The sequence below is a fragment of the Chinchilla lanigera genome, unplaced genomic scaffold (genome assembly GCF_000276665.1).
Source record: "Chinchilla lanigera isolate Chin_1 unplaced genomic scaffold, ChiLan1.0 scaffold00011, whole genome shotgun sequence".
NCBI lineage: Eukaryota > Metazoa > Chordata > Mammalia > Rodentia > Chinchillidae > Chinchilla > Chinchilla lanigera.
The window spans coordinates 12163259-12182559 of record NW_004955412.1 but is presented as its reverse complement, the minus strand read 5'-3'; the positions used below and the strand labels follow the sequence as shown (position 1 = coordinate 12182559).

The 19301-nt window shown below is 37.2% G+C and overlaps 1 protein-coding gene across 5 annotated transcripts in view; it reads left to right on the top strand.

The window, feature by feature from the left end:
• Rdx (radixin) overlaps window positions 1-19301 on the top strand; it is an 84009-nt gene that overhangs the window by 1885 nt on the left and 62823 nt on the right. For 3 of the 5 annotated variants that reach the window (XM_013511102.1, XM_005378052.2, XM_005378053.2), the window contains one exon: window positions 10021-10095. In XM_013511102.1, coding sequence (XP_013366556.1) covers window positions 10084-10095 — 12 coding nt within the window. In that variant the 5' untranslated portion in view covers window positions 10021-10083. Of the gene's footprint in view, window positions 1-4966; window positions 5022-9318; window positions 9335-10020; window positions 10096-19301 lie in introns of those variants that run through there. The other 2 variants (XM_013511101.1, XM_013511100.1) reach the window with 2 other exon arrangements.

The window sequence follows — 19301 nt, the reverse complement described above, 5'->3', positions numbered from 1 at the left end:
AAAAAACCAAAAAAAAAAAAAAAAAAAAACCAAAAAAACCCCAAAACAGACACGGCAGTAGCCAAAAGAGTAAGAGGGACTGTCTTTTCCTGAGGCCCCCGAGTAAGAGGGACTGTCTTTTCCTGAGGCCCCCGCCGCTGATGTCTCCTTCATCGCATTGGCCAGGGTTGGGGCGTGTTCCACATCTAAGCAGTCGTAGACAAGAGCAGTGGAATTGCCCTTTCTATTAACTCTGTTCCCATTAGATTATTTTCCTTAATCATATACCACAGGTCTGCAATTCTTTCTTTTCTTCACCTGAGACCAAAATAATCATACATAATTTAGCATGAACATGTGAGTTCACATTTTGGGCATGAAATTTAGTTAAATTATGCAATGAATAACAGTTCCTGTTTAAGTACTTGATAATTCGTAGTCCATTTGCTAATAACTTCCTCTGCTGTTATTTTGGTACCTGGCATCGAACTCAGGACCTCTCGCTTGCCAGTCAGGCACTGCATCACTGAGCTATAGTCCAGCCCTTTCTGCTACTTTTATAAATAAAGTTTTATTTGAACACATTGTAGTTCACTGTTTACTTATTATCTATGGCTGATTTCCTGCTGCACCGGCCTAGTAGTTGCAACAGAGACCGTGTGGTTACAAAAACTAAAATGTTTACTTACCTGACCCTTTAGTTTGCTGAGACCTGCTTTGAGGTATCAGTCATACCCGTGGGAACTTACTATCCTGTGCCAAATATTCTCAGAGTTTTAGGATGGGAAGATGAGTAAGGAATTTACTCCCTTTACTCTGACGGGAGGACAGTCCATGTTGTATGTCTGAAAGTGTGTTAAGTGCTATTACAGTGGTGCATGTAAACTAGAATTAATACTCAGCGCACACTCCAGTAACATTCAGTGCAGTGTTTTCTGTAATGTGCATTCTCAATAGTTCTACTTCTTAAATTTTTAAAAACTTCATGTTTCTGTAACTAATAATCTCTCAATAAGCTGAAAGTATGTGTATTTGTCACCAGAACGCTCTTACACCAGGGTGGCAAACACCTGTAATTTTAGCTACTTGGACGTCTAAGGCAGGAGAATGACAAATTCAAGACCAGTCTGGGCAACACAGCAAGACTGGACTCAAGTGACAGAACAGCAGGAGTGAAAGGGGAAAGGAGGACACAGCTGTGGCTAACTGACTGTATATACCTCTTAGGTCTTCATGGCATGTGTGGGAAGAACAAAGCTTCATTAGCCAACATGAAGGCACTCGATATTTAAGCTGTTCATCGGCTCTAGACTCAGGAAAAACTGTGCAAATGTAGTTATTAAGTAAAGCTAGTGTATGTCAGAAGCTTGCCCCTTCTACCTAGTCAACTTAAATAGTAAGTTTATCTGGCCTTTACTTTGTCAGGTTAAATGAAATTATTGAAACAGTGCTGGATAGAGATGATAAAGACTTGAATTTGGGAGATCTAGTTGTGAAAACCTTTCGTGTGTTCATGTTTGCTGTCTCTAATGAAAGTTTATTAGCTTGGTCATTTTACAGTGTTAAAATGACAGGCAAATGTTGCCTTTGACGTAATTAACAGAAAAATTAAAATGAGTTTATATATAAGCTTAATGCACTAACAGAGGCAGTGGACATTTAAGGACCAACTGTGAGATAGGCACTATTCCAGTTTCTCAAGGAGGGATGAATATCAGAAAATTTGAAGTTTAATGGCTTTCATTAATGAGAATATGACATTACAGAGATAATATGGAGAACTGCCAGTTGGCTTTATTGGCTGCATGAGAAATGTTGTCTTATTTTAAAGATCCTTTTTTTTTTTTGGTACCAGAATTGAACTGATGACCTCACACTTGCCAGGCAGGTCCTGTGCTGCTGAGCTGTATCCCAGGCCCTATTTTAAAGATACTTAAGGAAGATAGTAACCTGTTTTTAAAGATCAGCTGCTGTTATATATGGAGTTTAAAAACATAAAGAGTAGCATTATTTGTGAAATTTTCGCAGGTCAGTTCAAATCTTTGTTTTTCACTATTTTGGTGATTTACATGAACCACTATTTTGTCATTTCTAACATTTATTATATGAATATTTAATGTTTTCTCATAGATGAAGTGAAGGAGTTGGAGTGGATTTAGCATTTAAAATTTATAATTGTATTTTTATTTTTTGTTTTTGTTTTGTTTTTCTTCTGGTACTAGGAATCAAACTCATGACCTTGCTCTTGCCAAGCAGGCGCTTTGCTGCTGAGCTAAATCCCCAGCCCCAAAATTTATAATTGTAAATAACAGTGTATTTGTCTTTCTGCTCACCTTAGGAGCACCCTTCTGCTAACCTGTTTAGTAGGAAGAATAGATATTTTTCTTTTAAATTTACAAAACTCTGAAGAGAACCAAACTTCAGTGTAAAATTTTGCTTTTACCGTTGTAGTTCTGCTTTATATTTACGTTTTAGAAATTTGCTTTGCATTTTCATTTTCTCAAAAATACTGTTTCATTCCTTGAATATGTCCTTGGGCTAAGGATATAGCTTAGCAGCACCAGCGCCTGACTGGCAAGTGCAAGGTCCTGAATTTGATTCACTGTACCAAAACAAAACAAAACAAAAAGTAGTTTGAAAATGTCCTTAAAACAAATCACTTCTACTACATGAACAAGTTGGTGCCTTATTTAGAATTGCATGTGCTTATTTAGAATGATACCTGAGAAACTGGGGAATACCATAGTTGAAAGAGTTTAGGACTAGGATTTAAAAGGACTCTAGCTTTGCTAACTGGCCCCATCACTTTGGCTAAGTCACTTACCTGAATCTTAATTTATTAGAGATACACAGTTATTGTGAAGATGAGGTACTATTAGGTGTCTGTAGAGTGAGTGTCCTACAAATGCTCCCTCTATATGCCACCTTTCTCCTGGCTTGTGGTGTTATTTTTACACTTGCAAAATGGAACTGAAAGCTGGACATGGTGGTGCATGCTTGTAATCCCAGGAGTATGAGACCCTGAAGCAAGAGGGTTGAAAACTGAAGTTCAGACTGGACAGTTTTGACTTACTGAGAGCCTCTTTCATAATGAAAAATTAAAAAATGGATGAAAGGCTTTGGGTTCAATCCATGGTACTGGGGGGGTTAATAAAAATTCTTGCAGTGTTTGCTTTGCTTGGGAATCACATGGCATTATATGCATAAAAATAAATCATTATTGCTAGTTAACATTAAAACACAAAAACAGTGAAAATAATCATTTGTGTTTAAGAGGGTTAAACCTGGGAGTATGTGAACTTGGATGGGGAAAGGTTACATCTTTATTTATACATACTCATGTAGGCAGCAGTAGCATTAGTAGTACCAGAGAGTGCTTCCATTAGAAATTGCAAGTATTTTCATAATATGTTAAAAATGTGTCAAGTTAACATTTATCATTGCTTACAAGTTTAGTTATTAAATTGCTTAGTAGATAGTGTTATTTAAAGGATTAATAAAGAAGTATGTATGTTACTATAGCAGAAAATGGTTCTTTATATCTGATAATTCTGGTAGAGTTTTCTTTTGTTACATTACGTATTTTATGTGCTTAATCAGTTGTCTGTTTATTGATACTGGGCTTTGAGCCAGGGCCTTGTAAATGCTAGGCAAATCTTCTACCATGTCCTCCAGACCACTTTACTTTACTTTGAGATAGGGACTCACTAAATTGCCCAGTCTGACCTCGAACTTGGAATCTTCCTGCCTCAGATTCCCTAGTAGCTGGGATTACAGCATGTACCATCACACTCCTAGCTTTAAAAATACTTTGCATGGAGGAGGTTCACAGGCTTCCCTAGTTGCTCTATGAAGGAAAAAAGAATGTTTCAGAACTTTTTTGTCAGTGCTGCTATTGTGTTGTTTTGACTGCCAGAGTTACCATTTTAGTTCAGTTAATCCCTCAATAAATTGACAGTTTTTTAAAGTTTATGAGAAGACCACTACTGTATTTGGAGGCTGTTTGCATCTCAGAACACAAAATATAGTTACTACAGTTAGGGTTAGGGAAAGGAATATCTTAGAAGTAAATTTCAGAAGCCTAGTATACAGCGTTGAAGCTTCGGTGTAAATCATGTATGAACTGGATTTAATAACACCTGTTTTACCACCTGACAGGTGGTAGCCTGTAGTACCACTGCCACAACGCTGTACGCACAAGCACGATGGTGCTGTTTCCCATTGTGTAAGGTAGAAAGTTTTAGGATAAGCCCCAGAGTAAAAGGACGTAGAAGAGAATGCTTTATAAGAATGCTTTGTCTTTGGTATATGATAATTGTTTGAGTGCATGTTAGGACGGGTAGTTTGCAGGGAATGGGAGGCGGTACTGGCAGCGTCTCCTGAGACTGTTTGCCGGTACGTTGCTGCCACAGTTGCACTTCATTGCTCTGGGGAGTGAGGTAGGGTAGGATTTAGGATTAAGAAGAAAAGAGTAAGGGAAATTTAGGAAAATCAGTTAAAGTTAATTAGTATAAATGAAAAGAACCTGGGCTGGGGGTCTGGCTCAGTGGCACAAGCGCCTGCCTGGCAAGTTCGAGGTCCTGAATTCAATTCCTGGCACCAAAGAAAAAAAACCAAAGAGAACCTTAAGAATGGAGAAAGGGAGTTTTTTCTCAATACTGTGAGAAAAGAGGGAAAATGACAAATACTTGATGTATAAGTACTTGAATGTTTGGTATACAGTGATTTAGCTGATTTACATGTTTTGGGAGGAAAAGACAGTGAAAGATGAAGTTATAAGTGAGAAGTAGAATCTGAGGACGGTATCTAGGTTTCTTGAGTTTTTGCATGGCATTTTATTATTCTACGAGTAGATGCCTTCAGTTAAAACATGGTACATTCCTAGAGGGACTGGAAATACGCTATTGATGTTAAATAACCTTTTTGCTTTTTTCTTTAAGATGAGGTTTCTATGTAGTCCAAGCTGGCCTTGAACTCCCTGGCCTAAACTGCCTGTGAGCTCACCATCCTCCTGCTTCATTCTCCCAAGTGCTGGGTTACAGGTGGACAGTACTATGCTAAATGATATCTTGATGTAAATTTCAGTGGTCATTGAATTGGCAAAACTTAGGTTTTTTTAATTGCATTTACACATAGCTTTGCCCTAGAATACTTAAAGTAAGAATCTTGTGCTAATTATATTATGTAAACTAATAAAATATGTAAACAGCGTAGTAAAATATGCTTTGCTGTTTTTTGGTATGAGAAATCAAACTCATGACCTTGTGTTTGCCAGGCTGGCACTGTACTGCTGAGCTATATTCTTGACCTTTAAAATACGCATTTCAAATCCTCATTTGACTTTGAAAATTAGGAACTTAAATAAAACCCTGATTAACAGTAAATGCTCCATTTCTGTGTATCCAGATAGCTTTTGTAATAATCTCTGTATTTTTACATAGTTGTAATGAGTAGCTACTTACATGTTCAATCTTTCCACTTAACTTTATGTAAATGTTGACACAGCTTGTCCTAATATGTAAAAACAAAACATCCCCCCAACAAAAATGCCACTCAGAATATCTATCATGTTATCACATAGTTTCAACATTAGTTTGTGATTTTAATCATTGGCTATTGAAAGAGTGCTGTTGAGAATATTTTGGTAGAGATTACTTTCCTTCAGATTTATTTCCTTTGGGGTTTATTCCAGAAGCAGAATTTACTGTTTAAAAAAGCCCTGTACGTTTTGTGATTTATTGGCAACTTACTTTCTAGAAATACAGAGCCAGGTTTTGGTACAGTCAGATATTTACCTGCTTACCAACATCATCCCCTCAATATTGGCATGTGTAACTGAGTTCCCTAGTTAACTGAGTACATAATCAAGAATACCTGAAATCTATTTTGACCTGTAGACTTAGTAGAGCAATTGTTCATTTGTGTGTGTGTGTGTGTGTGTGTGTGCATCTATGTATTTATGTATTTATTTTTGAGATATTCTTGCTGTGTAGTGCGGGTTAGCTTTGGACTTACTATGTAGCCCAGGCTGGCCTTGAATTCAGGTCAGTCCTCCTATCTCAGCTTTGTAAGTGCTGAGGTTATAGGTGTATGCCACCAAGCCTGGCTCATTTTTAAAGTAGGATTGTTTTCTAAAGAGTTGAGTGTTTTGCATAGAAACTGATCATGACTATTGCATATTTTTCTGTTATTTTCATTTGGGTTTTTTTTTTTTTTTTCTTTTTGAGACAGGGTCTTGCTATGCAGTTCAGGCTGGCCTTGAGCGCACTTTGTAGCCTAGGCTGGTCTCAAACTCACAACAATTCTCCTGCCTCAGCTTCCTGAGTGCTGGGATTACGATGTGTGCCACTGTGCCTGGCTATTTGATTATATTTGTACAATTTAAGTGATTTGATATCACTTTTTTAATATAAGAAGCTGGAAGACGGTGCTATTTAGTAGGCCAGTGTTGGTCCATTAATTATCCATGAGATTTAGGACAAACTACTTTAAGAATGGGGCTTGTTTTCTCAGCTACAAAGTAGCTATCATGTGACCTGTCTTAATTTACTTTCTTGGTTTTGATAAGTTATAAGAACATAAAATTACAAAATATTTGATAAATACAAGGCATTGTCATCGAGTAATCTCTGAATGCTCAATGGGTAAATACAGCATCATTATTCCTTTGAGATAATTTAGAGTTAACGGAAATAGACAATTAAGTTGATTTTTTTTTTTTTGAGACAGGGTCTCTCTGGTTCAGGGCGGGCATGAGATCACTGTGTAGACCAGGCTGGTGTCGAACTCACGGCAGTCCTCCTGCCTCAGCTTTTCGAGTGTTGGGATTATAGGGATATGCCTCCATGCCTGGATTGATCTTTAAGAGAGAACACTAATATGAAAATACACATTTTTAGAAACTTCATCTACACGTTAATCATCTCCATATTTGGATCAATTAGGCTTGTAGGAGATTTTGAAAGTTTAACTTTTGAAAGGCTTTGGTTTTGTGTATGTTGGCCTGTGGTGTATTCTTTTAACAGAGCTCTCTTATGAAGGGTAAAACTTCAATATGGAATATTTTGTTTATTCAGTTTTGATTTTTTTAAAAGCCAACACCAAGTTTCTGGAAGTAAAAATGACCATGGAAATTTAAAGGACAGTGAAAACAGATTGAAAACTTTAAAGAATTAGTGATTAGAGCAGTTTGTCTTGGAAACCTAAAGAGATGGAGAACATGAAATAGTAAGCAAATAGTAAAATATCTAATGTGTGTATAATGATTGCTGAGTGAAAAGAAAATACAGAAAAGAGGCAGTCGCTAATAGTTTTCTGGAACTAAAAAAGTTGTAGTCCTCAGAATAAAAGGAAGCTTAACAGGCCAGGTGTGGTGGCACACACCTGTAATCCCAGCACTTGGGAGGCTGAGGCAGGAGGATTGTTGCAAGTTGCAGGCCAGTCTGGGCTACAAAGCGAGCTCAAGGCCAGCCTGAACTGCATAGTGAATCCCTATCTCAAAAAGACAAAAAGGGTGAGGGCTTAACAAATCTTTGTTTGTTGTTGTTTTTTTGTTTTTTTGAGACAAGGTCTCTTGCTATGTAGTTCAGGCTGGCCTTAAACTCACTGTGTAACCAGTGCTGGTTTCAAATGGGAATCCTCCTGCCTCAGCCTCCTGAGTACTGGGATTATGGGCATGTGCTACCATGCTTGGCTCACCAAATCTTGAACGAGGAAAATGTAAGGGATGCTGAAGAACATGAAAGAAAAATAAAAGTTATTAAAGGAAACCAGAAAGAAAAGCAGATTAATGAAAAGGAATGAGGTAGAATGACAGCAGATTTAGCAGCAAAAGATATAATAAAATAATGTCATCCAACTGCTAAGGCAGTAAAGGGCAAAAACTGCTATTCTTCATCTTGAACCCGAGAAAGTACTGCTTAAGATAATGGTCTTGAAAGTGCTTTAGTTCCTGTGAGTTTGGAAAGCTCACTGGGCTCCTCTGGTAAGTGATCTAAACAGAAGGAAGAGGCAAAGAAAGGTACATCAGATTTGGTAAAAAACAAATCAATCCAGGATGGGAAGGTGGTGTGGCTGCAGCACCTGCCGCCAGGGTTCATTTGACTGATCTGGCTGGCTAAGCGGATGTTCCCTTCCTCCCTCACCACTCCCTGTGCGTCCCTCCTGAAGCTGCTCTCACGGTGGAAGAGGACCACCACCCCAGCAGAGGAGTACCTTTTCTCGGACAGGGGCATAGGAAGAGCTGTGCTCCCCTGCTGGATCTTCCAAACAAGCTCTCAAAAAAAAAAACAACAAACCAGTATGGACGTTGAAAATTACTTCTTAAAGTACAAATGGGATAGGAATCCCATTTGTACTTTAAATTATTTACAAATGTAAATTTGTGCCTTGGAATAAAAATTTGTATAAATACACCGACTCAAAAATACTAATATAATCTGGAAGATTACGATTCAAAAAATGGCCACAGTTTTGTTATACTCCTATTGTAGGTAATGTGTGAGGAGTTTGAATAAAATTTTTCTGTGAAATATGAGTGAAAGCTAGGAATCAGTGCAAGCCTGTAATTCCAGCTGCTTGGGAGGGTGAGGCAGAAAGATCCAAGTTTGAGCCTCTGAGCAGCTTACTGAGACCCATCTAAAAATAAACATGAAAGGGCTGGGATGGTGCACAGTAGAGGAGCACTTACCTACCGTGGGTTTGATCCCTAGCTTGGCTTCCCCCAAAAGACATGTGAAATGTCATACTTTATTTTTTTGGGCAGGGGAATACCGGGAATCGAACTCAGTACCTTGTGCTTGCCAGGAAGGTGTTTGTGCTGCTGAGCTGTATCCCACCCTCAGTAGTAATATTTCTTAATATTTTATAAATCATGTTTTTAATATTGAAGTATACTAATGTTATAAAGATACATTTTAATATTCAAATAAAACTTTTTAATATTGTGACTGACAAACTAGGGAGTTTGCTTTTTAAAAATTAAAGTTTTATGGCAGAGATATTACCCAGATAAGTTTCTTCTCAAATTTAATTTATTTTCCCAAATTTAATGTAGCACTTTTCACTATAGCTTTTCAAATTTGGAATCATAATTTTTTTTTCTAGACAACTGATTAGTATTTTAGATCTTTTAGTAGATTTGTAAAGAGAAACTCTGTTCTTTTAAATGTTTCTTAGTAAGAACATTTATCTTAGACAACATGTTGATTCTCCTTGTTTAAGATTTGTTGTCCTAGGTGAAAATACAGTTTAACATTAGTCTTGCTGGGTGTGATGGTGCACGCTTGTAATCCCAGCACTTGGGAAGCTGAGGCAGGAGGATCACTGTGAGTTCGAGACCAGCCTGGGCTACAAAGTGAGTTCAAGGCCAGCCTGAACTGCATGGCAAGACCCTGTCTCAAAATGTCAAAATAAAAAGAAAAAAAAAATTAACATTGGTCTTGAGGACAATTCTAAATTTCACTGATGGTCACTAGCTTGCTCTGGTTTTTAGTGTGCAGTGCTATGGCCATTTTATACACTTTAGCTGAATAAGAAACTCTGATATTTTTCCTGTAGTCAAGGAAAATAGTTTTTATGTAATTGTTTCTCATAGATTACGTTAAAATTTCCTATTTTTCTACTGTCTTTTTTTTGAGACAGGGTTTTGCTGTGTAGTTCAGGATGGCCTTTAACTCACTATAGGACCCAGGCTGGCCTTGAACTTGTGACATTCTTTCTGTCCCAAGTGCTGGGATTACAAGTGTACACCATCATACCCAGCGTTCCTGTCGCCTTTGACAGTAGAGACTGACAGAGGCAGCATTTCAATCCTTAGCAATCATGTATTTCTTTAGTCTAAAGTAAAACTTTTAGTTGATGGGCGTGCTTTATACTGTGTGATTTGATATGTGTGGTGTGAAGACATTGAAAATTTGAATAAGAGAATTCTGTTACTTTCAACCCACATTTTTAAAATACTTTATCTTATTCTATTAAGTTAGAAATAAAAAAACCTTATATGAAAGATAATGGACAAATTGTATTTCTTTTTTTTAACAGAAGATAACAGGATTTATATCCGTGAAGATTTTTTTAAAAGACTGTAACAGAAAAAGAAGGAAAATGCCGAAACCAGTAAGTATATTTTATTACTTTTGACGCTGTTTACTTAATAAGACATTGTTACCATTATTACTGATTTTTCGGAGTAAGTCAAATATGGGAAAGTTGTTGGAAGAAGAATGCACTACTACTGCTGGTCCTTTAGATTAGTGTGGCTGGGGAACAGTGGAAAGCGGTGTGGAGAACACTGTACTTAATTAAAATTCATGCTTTTGGGGTCACTCTGTTAGTGCTTCTCTTGGTTGTGGCACTTATGTGGGTGCCCTTCGTTCATGCAGTTCAGTCTATCCACTTAATTTCGTCATTAGTTGACTTAACAAGGAGTGTGGTGAGGATTAAAGGAATCTTGTACACATTCACTGCTCAGTAAATGGTAACTTACTGTTAAAAGAAATAATGAAAGGTCAAGAGGACCCATGTGTATTAATTTCTCCTAATTCTAGTTTCAGTGCTATTGATGTCAACATTATATACTTTGAGGTCATGTACCCACGACCAGTTTACTTAGTTTTAAAATTGTATGGCTCTTCTGGACTAAAGTTATTCTTTTTGTTTGTGGGTAAATAGTCTTTATCTAATGGAGTGTTCTCAGTAATATTGACCAATAATCTATTTCAAGAAAATTGATTATACTTATTAGGATTTTCTGGCATAAATATCACTTTGGAATGACTTTGAAAACTCAGATGGCAGCAAAGGACATTATTGATGGAAAAGTATAAAAATAAATAAAAGACATAAAGACCAGAAAGGAAGAAATAAACTCTTCTATTTACAGATGATACTGTTTTTAATCCATGTATCCATATAGCTGTGTGAATATATAAAGCAACTATTAAGACTGATAACTGAATTGAGCAAGATTTTCAGATACAAGGTTACATTAAAAAATCAGTGGTTTGAAAAGTTTGAAAAATAAAGTTAGCAGACTAAAAAAAAAAAAAAACAAATTATAGAGGCTGTACAAAATCTCCATACTGAAAACTAAGAAATTAAAAGATGTAGCTCGATGTGGTGGCACATACTTACAGTCCTAGCACTCTGGGAGGCTGAGGCAGGAAGAGTTGGAAATTCAAGGCAATTTAGTAAGGCCCTGTTTCAAAATAAATTAAGAAAGGACCGAAGATATATCTAGGTACAAAGGCTCTAGGATTGATACACAGTAGTACACACAAATTAAAACTCTAAAAATATAGACAACTACACAATGTTTATAGATTTGTTTATAAGTTACTATTAAAATGTCAGTTTTCCCCAGATATATTGGTATAATTCAGTTCCAGGCGGTTGAGTCCCAGCAGACTTTTTTGATTAAAACTAATTGTGAAAGCTGTTTTAGGGAAGAACAGTTGGGACGGGACTGTTACACACCTGGATTTCATGATGTATTGTCAAACTCCTAAAGTAAGACTTGGTGGTATTGGTGAAAAGATAGGTTATAGTAGGTTATAAGATCTGAGGAACAGAAATAACATCTGTGCACATTTGTAGTCATTAAATTTTTGACAAAACTGTTACACACTTGAATGGAGAAATTTCTTTTGAACAAGTGTTGATGGAACAAAGAATTACCTATACGGAAAACCTACAAATGTTGAGCCTTTTCTTATAATACATTCTAGAATTAACTCTAATTGGAACATAGACCTAAGTGCAAAAGCCCAAATTATGAACGTTCAAGGAGAAAATAGAGGAAAAACATTTGTGACTTTGGGGTAGAGAAAACTTTCTTAGATAATATACAGAAAATATGAGGCTTTTATTTAGGAAAATAATCAAGACTTTAGGATAAAAACCTTTATTTATTTTTTTATGAAAGATAGCAGTAACAAAATAGAAGGTCATAAAAAATCCAATAAACACTAACACAATTGTAATGTGGGACCTTAGCACCCCATTGTCACAAAGAGATCAACTAGACAAAAAAAAATCAAATGTCGGAACTGAACCAAACCTGTGAACAAATGACTTAATAGATGTCTACAGAGTGTTCCACCCCACAGCATTGGAGTATACATTCTTTTCAGCTACACATGGGACATTCTCCAAAATAGACCACATACTAGCCCATAGAAAATGCCTAAGTAAATGCAAAGTAATTGAAATGATTAATTAATTAGTATTGAAATTATGCAAAGTAATTGAAATGCAAAGTAAATGAAATTGGAAATCAGTGGCAAAAGAAACTACAGAGACTACATAAATACGTGGAAATTAAATAACACCCTCCTAAACAACAAATGGGTCACAGATTGTGTTGGTTTGGGGGATATTTTGCAAGGGAGAACAATATGTAATACAGGACATACATTTTATAAGATTATTTATAGTAGCCACCCAAAGAATGATAAACAAGAGAGTGCAGGAAATCTGCCCACACACTAAGACCAAGAATCCAGCTGAGGGCCTTGATCTCACAGAAATGTCCTGCATGAGTCCAGCTGAAGACCTAGAACTCATAACAGTGCCTCCCACGAGTCCACCTGGAGGCCCTGAGCCCACAACAACATCTCACGCAGGCCTGTTTCATGGATCTGCTCTGTGAAGGCCCAAGGGTCAGTGGTGGAATCTAGGAAGTCTGTGCCAGCAGGATGAAGGATCTGTGCTAGCAGGCTGAGGGATCTGCACTGGAGCCAGGAAGCGATGCTCAGAAGAACCAGAGCTACCCCAAAAGGTACCACAGCCATCCTCAGCAACAGTGAGGTCCCGAGCTCCTCCGATGATCAAGATGACCGAGTTCCCATCAGGGAAGCCAATGCAGCAAACTTCTCAGGAGACCGGCAGTGCACCATCTTCCCCTCCAGAGCCAGGAAGCCATGCTCAGAGTGAGGACCAAAGTGATCCAAAGCTATTCTCAGTGCCAACAAGGTCCTGAGCTCCTTGGAGGATGAAAATAGCCAAGTTCATCAGGACGGTCAGTATGACAAATTCCTGCAGCAGAAAAGCTCAAGAGAACCAGCAGCTCCCTGACAGCACCCAACAGCTTCCAACAGCTTCTCCTCTTCTTCTCCAGTTCTGCCTCTTACACTCCTGACAAGAGTCCCCAGGTGGGCCTCCCACACCCAGCACCATGTTTACTCAGTTCAGCTGGGGTTATAAGTTGACCACCAGTTTTCAATCTACCACACAGATGAAATTAAGAAAGGAAGCAGTATCTACAAATGTAATGGCAATACAACATACCAGAACTTACGGGACCCAATAAAAGCAGTCCCAAAAGGGAAATTTATAGCAGCGAATACCATATCAGGAAGATAGAATGAGCTCAAACAACCTAATGTTGAATCTCAGACCCCTAGAAAAAGAACAAGTCAAGCGCAAAGCTCATGAAGTAAGAAATGATTAAGATCAGAGGAGAAACTAAAGCAAAGGAGATTAAGAAAACAATACAGAGAATCAGTGAATCAAAAGAGTTGATTCTTTGAAAGATTAAATAAAATTGATAAACCTTTAGCCAACCTTATCAAAAAAAGGAAAGAAAAGACTAAAATTCATGCAGTTAGGAACAAAAAGGGTGAAATCACAACGGAGAAATCTAGAAGATTATCAGTACCTATTTTGAGAATTTTTATTCTAATGAAATGCAAAACAGATGAAAAGGACAGATTCCTAGACACATATGAAACTAGTAAAGCTGAATCAAGAAGATATAAAACTTCAAAATAACCCAGTATCAGTCAGTGAAATAAAAGATGTAAGTAAAAAACCTACCAACAAAAAAAAGCTGAGGTCCTGATGGAAACACAGCAGAGTTCTACAAGAAATTTAGAGAAGATCTAATGCCATTACTCTTTAGACTCTTCAGTGAAATGGAAAAGAAAGCAATACTCCCAAACACATTCCTAGAAGCAAGTATTGCCCTGATATCGAAACCAGACAATGAGCCAACAAAGAAAGGGAACTACAAGCCAATGTCCATAATGAACATAGATGCAAAAATGTTCAACAAGATACTTCCAAACAGAATGCAGCAAATCAAGAAGATTATACACCATGACCAAGTAGCATTCATTCCAGGGATGCAAGGATGGTTCAACATACAAATCAATAAGTGTAGTACATATCAACAGCAAAGGACAAAAGTCACATGGTCATCTCAATAGATGTAGAAAAAGCTTTTGACAAAGTCCAGCACCCATTCGTGATAAAAACCCTATAGAAAATTGTAATAGATTGTCTTTATCTCAGTCTGATAAAAGCTATCTGTGACAGATAGCCAGTATCATACTAAATGGCCAAAACCTGAAAGCTTTCATTCTATAAAATCAGGAGAAAGAAAAAGGTGTCCATTATCACCAGTCTTTTTCAGTATGGTTCTGGGAACATTGGCCAGAGCAATTAGATACGAGAAAGAAATAAAAGGAATAATGATAAGTTAAACTACCATTATTTGAAGATGACATAATACGCTACAAAGACCCCAAAAATTCCACCTATAGATTTTTTTTTTTGAATTTTTCTCCTTTTTTGGTTTTTTTTTTTTCCGGTACCAGGAATCGAACTCATGACCTTGTGCTTGCCTGGCAGGCACTGTGCCACTGAGCTAAGTCCCCAACCCCTTTTTTTTTTTTTTTTTTTTTTTTTTGAGACAGGGTCTTGCTATGCAGTTTAGGCTGGCCTTGAGCTCACTTTGTAGCTCAGGCTGGTCTTGAACTTGCAATGATCCTCCAGCTTCAGCCTCCCTAGTCCTAGGATTACAGGTGTGCGCCACCACACCTAGCTAAGACTTTTAGATTTAATAACCAGATTTAGTAGAGTAGCTGGATACAAAGTCAACATTCAAAAATCGTAACTCAGAAGGAGATTAGGGAAACAACAACCTTTACAATAGCATCAATAAAAAAGAAATACTTAGGAGTCAATCTAACAAAGAAAGTAAAAGACCTCTACGTTGAAAACTGCAGTACTCTGAGAAAGGAGATTAAATAAGATATTAGAAAATGAAACAATATTCCTTGCTTTTGGGTAGGAAGAACCAGTGTGGTGAAAATGGTCATCATCACAAAATTCCGATACAGATTTAATGCAGTCCCAATCAAAATACTGTTAGCATACTTCACAACTAGAGAGAGATTTCTAAAATTCATTTGGAACCAAAAGAGACCTACAATAGTAAAAACAGTTCTGGGCAACAAAGGTAAGACAGGCGCCATCACAATCCCTGACTTGAAAATTATATTGCAAAAAATGCAATGATAAAAACAGCATGCTACTGGCAAAAAAAGAAACACGATCAGTGGAACAGACTAGAGTATGCAGAAAAACTCCAAATGTACTCTCCCACCTGATCTTTGACAAAGGGGTCAAACAGTTTCACTGGAAGAAGGGTAGCCTCTTTAATGGTGCTGGAAAAACTGGCTTTCCACATGGCAAAGACTGAAACTAGACTCATATCTCTCACCATGCAGTAAACTAAAATTAAAATGGGTCAAAGTTCTATATTAAAACAGAAACACTAAATCTGCTGGAAGATGAATAGGTAGAATTCTGGAAGACATTGGTGTAGGCAAAGACTTTATGAACTAAAACCCTGATTGTACTAGAAATACCACAATTAACAACTAGGATTTCTCTTATTAAAAAGCTTTTGCATAGCCAAAGAAATCAGCCAATGTACAGTCGTCCCTTGCTATATCGCGGTTCACTTATTGCGGCTTCACTGTATTGTGGGTTTTTAAAAAGTATATATCTAATTCTGAATCATGGAGTTTTTGCTATATTGCGGGATTTTGCAGTATATAGGTATTTATATAATAGTGATTTTAATTATTTTTGCCTAAAAATTTAAAACTATAAAAAATATAAAAGTTAATTCAAACATATTAAAAGAATATTAAATCAAAGTAAAACACAGTATGTATTTCACCAGCAGATGAATACTGTACTGCACAATGGAAATGCAGTACACCACTACTAGTAGCACAAGTTTGCCAAGGTGAGATTGTACACGGCACCACTATTGGCTGATGGAATGGAAGGTGACCAACCACAGCACTGTGTTCTGTATCCTGGGCTCTGATTGGCCCAGTGACTGTAGCATCGGTCTGTTTGGTCTCCTGCACAGTGCCCATATGTTCAGCGTCTCTCCTTGTCCACTTCACATTGGGTACCCACATAGAATTTTACATGTGGTTAAAATTATGTAGGTCTAAGAGTGTAGAAAGTTTTTAAGAGCATATGAAGTGTTTATAAGTGTGGGAAAGGTTAATAAGAGAGTGGGAAATGTTTATAGGAGTGAGAGAAGGGTTTATAAAGCCTTAAAATATATATAAATAATAAAATAAATATAATACCATTACTTCACGGATTTTCACCTATCGTGGGGGTCTCTGGAACGTAACTCCCACGATAGGTGAGAGATCACTGTAATACACAGTAAGAAGACAACACACAGAATCGGAAAAAATTTATGCTAGCTTTTTGTCAAAGGACAAGTAGAAAAAAACAGTACTAAGTGAAAAAAAAATCAGACCCTCTAAATTCAAAGACATAATCCAAAAATGGGCATCTGAGATGAATAGACGTTTCTCAAAAGAAGTACAAATGGCAAATAAATATATGAAAAAATGTTCAGTATTGTTCAGCGTCACTGGTGATTCGAGGAATGCAAATTAAGATAAGGCTGAGATTCTATCTCATTCCAGAAAGAATAGCTATTATTAAGAAAACAACTAATAACAAATGCTGGCAGGGCTATGGGGAAAAAGGAACCCTTCTTCACTGCTGGGATTGTAGGCTAGTACAACCAATGTGGAAATCAGTATGGAGATTGCTCAAAAAAACTAGCGTTAGTAGTCCATTTTGACTCAGCTATTCCCCTTTTGAGTGTCTGTGTATCCATGTTTATAGCGGCACAGTTTGTAATGGCTGAGTCTTAGAAGAAACCCAAATACCTAGACTTTGTTTTTAAATGGAGTATTAACCCTAAAGAAAGAGGTAATTGAGACATTTATAGCTAAATGAATGGACCTTGAGACCATAATCATATGTGAAATAAATTAGATGCACATGTAAATGCTGCATTCTCTCTGGTGTAAGAAACTGAAAATGTAAGAACATAAATGTACAATAGATGTGGTGGAGTAGGAAGAAACTGTTTAAAAGGAAAGGGAAAGGAAAAAACGAGAAAAGAAGGATAAAATGAAAACCAAACTTTGTGAACAGGTTGGGGAAAAGGGTTTGAATAGAGGGGATAGGAATGGGGGGAAAAAAAAGGAATCAAGATACATCGTGCACAGATACAAAGTCCCTATAGTGAATGTCATTGTGTGTACACAAATTGTACCAGTAAATTTAAATAATTAAAATAGAAGGTAGTGGCACATGCCTGGAATCCCAGCATTTGCGGGACTGAGGCAGGAAGATCACAGGGAGTTTGAGCGTGGCCTGGGTTACACAGTGATGTCGAGGCCAGCTGAACTATCTAGTGAGACCCTGTCTTTAGAAACAACAGAAGAAGGCAAGACAAAGTGAAAGAAAAATTACAGTAGTGTGTGTTTTTTTTTTTTACAGTTTGATAAGACAGCCTAGTTTTTAAACAACAGACAAAAATTTTGAACATCTGCTCAGTAACTCAAACATGAACAGATTCTAAATGTTTTTAGTTATTAAAATACAAATTAAAACTGTAATGAGATATCACTTTCTCATTAGAATAGCTACAATTAAAGACAGGTAATCAGGTGTAGGTAAGGATGTGGAGCACCTGTTAACATTAGTGTAAATGCATTTCTAATAGTAGTGCAAAAGTATATAACTACCCTAATAAATAATAAAAGTAAGTCTTTCAAAACACAGGCTTGGAGAAAGTAAAGTTGGTTTTCATGTTTTATACTGACTTTGTTGTTTGAACTTTATACTTAATGTTGTGTAATCTTGGTCGTCAAATCAGTTTCTGTAAAGGTGTCTTTTTTGCAATGTGAGGAATTGGATGTAGAACCTTGCACGTGCTTGGAAAACACCTTACCATGCTGTTGTGTCCCAGACCTTTTATTTTTTTTAAGACAGGGTCTACCTAAGTTGCTCACACTGACATTGAACTTCAGCCTCCTACTAGTTGGGGCTATAGATGTGTGCTACCATGTCTGACTATAAACCTATTTTTTTCATTGTAAAGTACAGTTGATTTGGTAACAAGTGCTTTGATTATCTCAAATAATTGCTGTTAGGATCAAATGAAAAAATTGTAAAAGTTGCCTGTTAGTGCCTTTCATACTGAACATTATATTATCTATAGGTAACCCCCGCACCTCCTTTTTGAGAACATAGTCTCACTTTGTAGCCTAGGCCAGTCACTGTGTAGCCCAGACAGGCCTCAGACTTGGAGTCCTGCTTCAGCCACACAGGTGCTGCAGTTACATGCCTGTGCTACCATACCGAGGTATAAGCATTTTTGTTTTTCACAGTAGTATTTATGCTAACATATAATAGTTGCAGTATTATATTTAAAAGTTTTGTCAGCTTTTATTTCTCTTTTGCAGTGATAGGATCAGACTCAGGGCCTCATGGACCCTAGGAAAGTGCGCAACACACTGAACAACAACCAGCTCTCAGCTTTAATTTTTAGTGTGAATATTGACAGAGAAAGGGGGAGGAGGGGGAGGGAAGGAAGGAGGGAGAGAGAGAGGGTGAGAGAGAGGGCGAGAATGAATATGAGAATATTCCCCAACATTAACAGAAGCTTTGGCATGTTTGGTAATTTTTAACAGGGTAAAGAAATCTAAGTTGAAGAAGTTCGAGAATGTCTCCCCCAGCAGTGTAGGCATTATGGTACTGAGAGCTGAAGTTGTCTTAAGACTGTGTCTGGGTTCTAGCCAGCAGGGCGAGAAGGTAAAGCAGAGGGAAGGAAAGCATGCCCGCTTTTTTATGCTTAGGTGTAGGAGTAGAATGCTTCTGTAATGCTTGGGCTCTACTCATCAGAATTTAGTCATGTAGGCAAACCTAGTTCCAAGAGAAGTAACCCAGTAGCTATACATAGAACTCTAATTGATGTTAGTTGTCAGACCACAAACATTGTCTGCCAGAACCACATGATTAGTTTATTAAGTTTTTAAAAAATTAATTTCATTGGTATATTTTAGATATACATATTGGTAACACTCACGTGAAATTTTCACATCTTCTTTAGCTATTGGTATTTTCCTGAAAGAGTATTTTCCTGTAAGAGTTAACTATTACAGGCTGTGCCGCTATAAACATGGGCGTGCATATATTGCTGT